Raw genomic sequence first — 9,037 nt, 5'->3', positions numbered from 1 at the left:
ATATATTGTATATGTGTGTATATATATATATGTATGTATACTTAGTGATTTATTAAAAATCAAACATGGGAACCAACTTGTTACTTTTAACAAGGTTACAGTTACTTTTCTTCAGTAACTGTACTTCGTTACTTTTTTTTCCACCTGTAACTGTAACTTTAACTTAACTTACACCTTTTAAGTAACTTATAACTAATTTAATGATTACTTTTATAGTTATTTTATATATTTCAAATTTATTTGTCAATTTAATGTGCAGTCCACTTGGCGCTACAAATGCTTCGAGACATTTGATTGACCAATCAGAAGAATGAAATTTATTAAATAATCAATCAAAGAATGCTTCAAAACATTTGTAATATCAAATAGACCGTACTCATATGTGATTGATTATGGCTGCGTTTATATTCACTGCTGGTGCTGAAGCTAGTATTGGGCTCCTATTCTTGAAAAGAAACGTATACATAAAACTAAGGAAATATTATAAGAAACTACTACTGAATATTACTAAATATTACGTAATACTACTAAAAATTCTCCAATTTATGAAGAATTTGGCGATTAAGACGATTTTTTTCATTTTAACGAGCAAACACAAAATCGAATCTTTACAAAAGAATTACATCATTAATTTTTTGAAGTCCAATAGTTCCAATGTTGAGATGTTAAATGATTGTGACAGAATAAAAAAATTATTTAATAGTATCGATGTTACTCGTTCTGCTGAAAATTCTGATAAAAAAAATAACTGAAAAGTAACTTTAGAAAGTTACGTTTTCAGTAACTGTAACTGATTGTGAGTTATTTTTCAGAGTCAAGAACTTGTAATGATAACTAATTACTTTTGAGAAAAAAAACTAATTGTAATTAATTACTTTTACAAAATAATTTTTCCTGTTACAAACTGCTTTTTTCTTTTCTTTCATCATTTTCATTAAATTTATTGAAAATTAATTGAGCTTCACATAAAACCGGTCAATTTATACTTTGATTTATAAGTTGAAAAGATTTTGAAAATTGTGTAAATAAAAGGAATATGAGGAATAAAAGGGGAAAGTAGTTGATATTAATATGAGTCTCCTAAAGAGATATCCTCTTATTTCTCGAAAACTGAATATTGTACTTTATTAATACTGATAAAAACATGATTTATTAAAAAGTAAAAATAGCGAAAAAAAGGTTTACAAAAAAGTATAAAAAAACTACATAGACTGGGACAAGAGATCTTAGAAATTCTTAGTTTTCTGTAAATATTCGTAGAGGCTGTTTATTTGAAAAACCAAGAAATCTTCAATAACGCCACTCTACTACGAATATCTATGAAAAACTAATAATTTCTAAGAGCTTGTCTCAATTTATGTAGTTTCTCAAAAAAATTTTCCGCCAGAATCATAATGTTGTATATATATTTGCATTTTGCAAAACAGTATAGATACAAAGTATGCTTATAAATCAATAAAATTCTTATATCGAAGTAAAAAGATTCTAAAAAATTTTGTAGAAAAACTTGTATTTTGTACAGATAATTCCTACGAAAAAAAGGAATATGTGGCATTACTATTAAGTCAGTTTTAGAGCCCGTTTTATCAAACGCTTATTTTTTACACTTTATAAAAATTTAATTATTGCAAAGTTGCAAACTGTATCATAAAAATTGCTATTATCTGACAGATAGTATTTTCTAGTTTGTATTTATATTTCTAAAGTTTTATTTTTAGCTCTGTTTAAGAAATATTATTCAAAAATAAAATGTGTTAGTATCGGTGACCTTCCTCTAATGTTGTAACATCTTTCAGAAGCAATAACAAATGAGTCAACTTTAAATTTGTGAACGAAAATAGTTGTACGTCAAAACGTGAAATAAATAAAAATAAATCTTATGATATATGTTTTTTTCGATTCGAAGATACTCAAAGAGTAATAAGAAATAGCAAATAGAACAGGCCTGTCCAAAGTTTTATTCAGACATCTTCCTCCCATTATTGTTTCGTAATAAAAGAGACATAAAAAGACAATATTTTGAAGCTAAAATTGATCTTAGTAAATTTCAGTCAATTTTTATCATCACGTAGGATATGTGCGCTACATCAGATTCAGCTATAATATTATAATAGTTTCTTCTTACTGTTACGCATAAGGGCAAGCCCTTCCGTTGGACAGGCCTGAAAAATATTTTACATTAACCTTATCTATTTCATTTTATTACAAATCAAACTTAACTTATATTAGCTTCTCAAATTTTGAGAAAAAAATATCTCAATAAGGCGCATGCTTTTATTCTTCGGAATTTTCCTATAAACTATAAAGGATAAATTAACATTTTAAATTTCTAATTGTAATCTAAATAATATCTAATGTTATTTGAAAATTTATTTGATAATAAAGTCACATATTTTTACGAAATAAGAGAAACTTAAATAAATCTAAGATAAATCGGTCACATTAACATATAATTCACGCATTATCCTTATCTATTTATCTAAGGCGCATGAGCATGACGCACTTTATGTAATTGCGCGGAGACAATGATTTTTTTTCAACTTTTATCATCGTTAACAGATGAGTGTGACAGAGAGAGTGTCAACGAAGGTTTGGTAAATGTCATTTTACAGTATTTCTTTTCGTGTCTTTTGAGACTGTCGATCCTCGAGAAATGCTTTCCGCATTCCTCGCAGACGAGCGGGGTGATAACCTTCTCTCTCACTTGCTTTTTCTTACGGTCCGAAGACAGTTGATTGGGAATAGTCACGAACTCGAAGCAGCCTCCTTCTTTGAGCTCCTGCTTTACGAACGGTTCAACTAACCAATCGGACAGTTCATCATCGCTGTCTATAAAAAAAAAGAAAAAAGAAACATTCGTTAACTTTACGTTTTGATCAGCTGAAAATTTGTGAAGACGAGAAAGAAATTATGAGAGAAGAGCTTTATAAGCGCATGCATTCAGATAGAGTGGTCGCGTGCGGATATGTTATCGATGAATTCAAAAAGTACAACCACTCCATAATGAATCTCGAATAATTAATAAATGTGAAGTCACATAAGTGCAACGTTTGTGAGAGATAAACAGGAAAATAATAGTATCGTGGCATAGTGTTCAAACATTACTTTTTTCAGTAATATTATTTTATTAATAGACTCGAAAGATAGACAATAATACAATAAATACTCGCTTTATTAATACTTTATATTTTTATGACGGCAGTTGATAATATATAATAATGCTTTTCTTACAATATAAATACAATAATATGTGATAATGTAATAATATGAAACAGATTATAACAAAAAAATTAGCAAAATAAATTATAATAGAATAACTTCTTTATCAATATCATCAGTATCTCTTTATCGGAACATATTTTGTAATCAGAACGCAAATTTCTCCATTTCGAAATGGAGTGGTAAAAGATACATGTTATACAATTCATCATATTATACAATTCATTACATAATTCATACGATTAGTATAATCGCAAAAAATACAATAAATTCCAGAATAATAGGATGAGAGAAAATAAAAAAAACCTAATGTCTACGTTTCTATTCAATAAAAAAATACTTGTCACGCGAGGATTATACTTTGAGTTCATACGATCGGTTAATTCAATCAGCATATCAATTTATTAATATTGTATGACACAATATCATACAATTATCAGATAAAAGGCAAATATGAAAGAGAGAGAGAGAGAGAGAGAGAGAGAGAGAGATATGAAGATCGCAAACTTATAATATTATAATATAAACAGTAAATAATATACAAATATATATTATAATATAAATAATATATATTGCAGTATATATTATATAATTATACATATTATACGAAATCTGCCAAAAGTATTCGATCCCTGCCTATATCATGAGAAAAAGCTACTCTGGAGTAATATGACAGTCTCCTTCAAAGTAATCTTTTTTCGAAGCTGAAAATTCGAATGACCTTCCAGTGATCCATCCACTTCTGGAAGCAGTCCTGAAAATTTTTGTGATAGCCAATAACTCAGCCGTTGGATGGTACTTACAAGGGAACCACACGAAGTGTTAAATTCTGATTTTCATGAAACTTTATATACATATATGTTACGTAAAAAGATGAATTTAGGAAATATTAATTATGGTGTAAAAACGATTTAAAGTGGTGAAATTACCCTTTATATATAGGTAACGCGGATTTTAGCTTTTTTCGCTTCTTAAAAACTATTCGAGATATAAAAAATGTTTTATACAAAACTTTTACAATAAAATTACCTCTGTTCATCCACATCAATATTTTTGAAAAATAAAAAAAATTTTTTTTAATTAAAAAAAATGTTTATTAAAAATATTATTAATGTAAATGAATAAAGGTGTTGTTGTAAAATTTTTGTATAAAACATTTTTTGATATTTTAAATAGTTTTTGAAATATAACGAAAAAAATTCTGAAAATCGCTTTACTACATAATGGATGATTTTATGTTTATATTTTTAAACTGTTTTATACTGTTTTAAACTGTTGTATACAAAGTTTCATTAAAATCAGAATTTATCAGTTATCACACACTTCGTGTGGTTCCTTTATTAATAGGAGGTACTCCTCGAGATCTCCCCTAATTACCGAAAAGAGAAAGAGAAAGAGGAAGAGAGGGAGGGGAGAGAGAGAAAGAGAATGAGTTAATGAGTTAGTAAGTGAATGAGTGAGTGGATAAGTGAATGAGTGGATGCTCAGGGACAAAGATATTCGCAGAGATCAGACAGATCTCGTAAATAATATATAATTATATATAAATTATATAACGTGTATAATATGAAAATTATAATGTAAATATAATTACAATTACAATAATCACAATTATAATTACAATTCTAAATAATCACAGGCAATATATGAAGAACCTAACATGTATTTTATTTAACAAAAGAATATCTTCTATTGTAGATAAATTGTTTACGTTTTGTGATGTTTTAATTTCATATGTTTGGTTAATTCATATCGACGATAGAACATTTTCAAACAAATTTCACAATGCCACTTAGGTAGCTTGCCGCACTCCAGTCTTTGATGTCGGCGCAGATTGTCCATCCATTTATATACTTTGCCGCATTCACCGCAAAAATATTGCTTCGGTAGCGGCTCTATTTGGCCACAATTTACGAAATGTCGGGACGTATTCAGGTGGTTAGCATTCAGTTCAAATTTGTTCATCAGGACACCATCTGGAATACGAAAAAGATTTTGTTATTTTCGTGAAATTGATGACGTTAATAACAATTTAATAGAGATCAGAGTAAATATTGAATTCAATTGATAAGAGGTTCAACAGACGAATCGATCAATACTCAATCCACACTGCAATGAATATATTAATTTTTGCAGTATAAAAAATTTAATCATATAATGATTTATTTGTTCTCTTTTTTTTATTAGAAAAATCATTTTTTAAAAATCACGTATCCTTACAACTCTTGAATTTTGTATTAAAGTTTTACTAATAATTGTCATTTTTAGGGAGATTAATATGGATTACATTCTTTTGTCGATTGAGATATATTAAATCAAATGAAAAAGAGAAGAAGACACCGTTGTACATCATAAAAGTCTATGCTATATATTTACATAATCACACAGATAGTTGGAAATAATACATATAATTAATAACAGTTTGTTTTATTAAGATAGTAAACTTTAAGATAAATATAATATTTCGTTTTTGTATTTGCGATAGAGTCGATAGCAAAAAGAAAATATAATAAATTATAGGGTCGATAAGATATAATGTGTTTTTTTTAAATAAAACATTGTTTTTTTTAAACATGTTTTTAATGCTACACTCAAAAAAAAATTTTAATTTCAAAAAAATATTTCTTTGCTCGTATTAAAAAAAATTATTTAGAAATTAAGATATTGTAAACAATTTTATTGATCCAAAGAAATAATTTTTTTAAATACGAACAAAGAAATATTTCTTTGAAATTAAGATTTTTTTTTTCAGTGTACATACATACAGTATTACAAAAAATATATAAAATATGTTAAAAACATCGATTAAGCACGTTTTAAACAGTTTAAAATATGTTTAAAACATAATTTTTATCAACCCTGATAAATTGCTTATCAATGTATTCTAACATAAAAAATACACGTAATAATTTTAAATGTATTCAAATCTATAGCATTTGTCGGAAATATTATAGAGTCGTATAGTTTCTCGTTTTTAAAGAATCATCCGCATTTTTGAAATCGTAACGAAATATGCTTCATACCTTAAGTTTTGCCGACATAAAATTGATGCGAGTGGAAAAGCTGTAAATCGACAAAATCATTTCATGAGATTGTTGACCGTAAACATAGTGCTTTTAAATAAAAAAAAAGACAAGATGTAGGTTTAGAATTTGAATAAACAAATTCTTTTATTAAGTTATACAATAAATGAGTATATAAAGCTATAAATAAATTTAATGGAGTATTAAAACATATAGCAAAGAAATAATTATATACACAAAAACCATTAAACGATGTATGTGGAATTAAAAAATATCTAAATTAGTCAAATCTTTAAATGTGTTATTAAATATATTGCTACGATAAATAAATTAGAATTAATCATAAAACATTCAAAATATTAAAAATTGTGTAAAGAATATTTGCATGAAACGATAATTTTCAATTTTAAATGATAACAATATATTATCTATATATTTTCAACAAAGATATTATATTGTATGTTGAAAATGATAAGATAAATATATAATCATTAAATAATTAATCCTATTTCAGAAATAAAGATTAAACAAATTTCACATATTTTAAAAACTATTTATTATCATTCAATTAATTAAAACAAATAATTATCCTATATTTATAGATTATGATACAAAAAACATATAAAATAAAACTTCTGAATTGTAGATAGTGTTGTCTATTACCAAAATAAAACTTATAAAAATAAATTAGATTAAATGCGAACTCAACGCAAAACAGATACACAATGATAATGCAATTTAAAAGATGTATTATTATTATTTTATTAATAGTTTTTCGATTAAAATTTATATGTTAAACATATAAAAATGTTATACTCGTGAATCACGAAAAATGATCATGATGAATTAAAACATAAATGAGTATATATTTTAACAATTTTATATTCTCAATGTATATGACATTTACATACAGGTTATGCGTTAATGCACTAAGTAATTATAGAATTTTGTTGTATAATAAAAAATAGGAAGTATATATTTGCAGTATTGATTCATTCGCGGAGTAAAAAGCATAGACGATAATATCGTCTGTGTCAAAATAACAATATTCGTTTGGCTTGGATTAACAGTTGACTATATTGTACATATCATATATATGACTATTTTTATGACTAAACTGCACAAGTAATAAAAGATTAAATACATTATGGCTACGATAAATATATTATGATTTCATCATAAATATACATCAAAATGCCTACGTAGACATAACAAACGTCTCGCGAAAGGATTATTCATTCATTTCATGAATTCACTCGTGTAAATCCATATATTCATTCTTAATTATAATAGCTATTAATGGAAAAGTGATAAAGACTTTTTATTAGAATAAAGAAAAAAATATTTTCGTAGAAGTAAATATATGAAGCGTTTATGAAAATTTAGAAAGCATCTCTTTTTGTATGTCCAGCAATTTCGATTTGATTTTTGGAATCTAAAATTATATTTTTTTAAATTATTATTTTATTTCCTTAAAATTATTATTCTATTCTCCTAAGTTGAAATAATATTTGTCAGCCAGTTATCTTGGGATATATGTTCATCTTATGTCATTAATACACAAATAAGTATTCTATTTTATGCGAAATTGCTTGCATTGTTAATTTCAAATATTTTAAATATCGTGTCGATTAAAACATTTCAATCGGTTCCATTAGTTGCTCTATACAAGTTGATCATGATCTTCACTTATAATAATCGCTTTCGTTCTTCCTTATCGCTGATTAATCGCGGCCTCTAATCGAAATCCTTCTTCTGTATCGTTTGATTCATTCTTCTCTCGCAACCAACGATGTGAGCGTTTAGGACGAACCTGTGCTTGAATCTGCGGCCGCAGATAGGACATACCTCGCAAGGCACGACACCGCACTCAAGTCGTTTGTGTCGGCTCAAGGATGTCGTGGCCTTGTATGTTTTTCCGCATCTGCTGCATTCATATTTGGCATCGCCTATGCTCTTCTTTCGCATACCTCTAGACATCTTGTATGATGATCCACTCGCTCGACGTTGAGTCCACTCATTATTGTCCTGCGACATCAGCATCTGTGCCAACAGACCTGCAACGAAAAGATAATGTGGTTAGACAATTTATTGCGATTTATTCAACGCTATGTTGTAATCGCAATGCTCTCCCAAACCGGAAATAGAAATCAACGAAATGACTTTATAGCTAAAAATGTGGATAGACTGATCTAATTACAATTTCTTTCATCTTTAATGGATTTCTGGTGAAATTAAAGATACAAGGATTATATGTAATGTCGATCATCAACTTCTCTCTGCAGCTTAATTAAAAATGGTTTTAAAAATCGCGTAATCCGAGAGAACACAATTTGTGGAGAAAACACATAATTAAGGGAATTTTTTTGTCATTAAAAAGACAAAATTAGTAAAAGATAAAAAAATTAGAATAAATATCTTTCGAAATAGGAAAAATGGAATAAAATTTATAAAATATCAGGAATTAAAAATTACATACTACTATTTAATTAATTATGAGCGTTTAATGAGTAATTAATGTGTCAAGAAACCTTTTATCATTTTATCCATTGCCAGTGTCTGGTAAGCATTGCAGTGATGCAGTGATTAAATTCGTGCAGTTAAGATTTTCACTTTCGACCGGAAAATTAAAAAAGTTTTGATCAGAGTATTGCTAAACTTTAATTTATAAGCTGTAAAGATACAAGATTGAGAAAAGTGCAATGATGCAAAAGAGATCAATTATGAAAAAAAAGCAGAAAATAAAACAAGACGAAGAGATAAAAAAAGAAGTAACGCATGCTGTTGCGGATTTT

The 9,037-nt window shown here is 27.1% G+C and overlaps 1 protein-coding gene across 1 annotated transcript in view; it reads right to left on the bottom strand.

The window, feature by feature from the left end:
- The window catches only part of LOC108754609 (zinc finger protein 107-like), a 15,252-nt gene extending 6,460 nt beyond the window's left edge, over nucleotides 1–8,792 (bottom strand). Inside the window, exons 1-4 of the mRNA XM_018497044.1 lie at nucleotides 8,774–8,792; nucleotides 8,030–8,299; nucleotides 5,004–5,195; nucleotides 2,611–2,829 (exon numbers count right to left, since the gene is read on the bottom strand). Coding sequence (XP_018352546.1) covers nucleotides 2,611–2,829; nucleotides 5,004–5,195; nucleotides 8,030–8,299; nucleotides 8,774–8,792 — 700 coding nt within the window. The remainder of the gene's footprint in view (nucleotides 1–2,610; nucleotides 2,830–5,003; nucleotides 5,196–8,029; nucleotides 8,300–8,773) is intronic.
- Between the last annotated feature and the right edge of the window lie 245 nt (nucleotides 8,793–9,037).

The sequence above is a fragment of the Trachymyrmex septentrionalis genome, unplaced genomic scaffold (assembly GCF_001594115.1).
Source record: "Trachymyrmex septentrionalis isolate Tsep2-gDNA-1 unplaced genomic scaffold, Tsep1.0 scaffold80, whole genome shotgun sequence".
NCBI classification, from domain to species: Eukaryota; Metazoa; Arthropoda; class Insecta; order Hymenoptera; family Formicidae; genus Trachymyrmex; species Trachymyrmex septentrionalis.
Note: the sequence above shows the minus strand (reverse complement) of the source record. Positions and strands in the feature narration are given on the sequence as shown.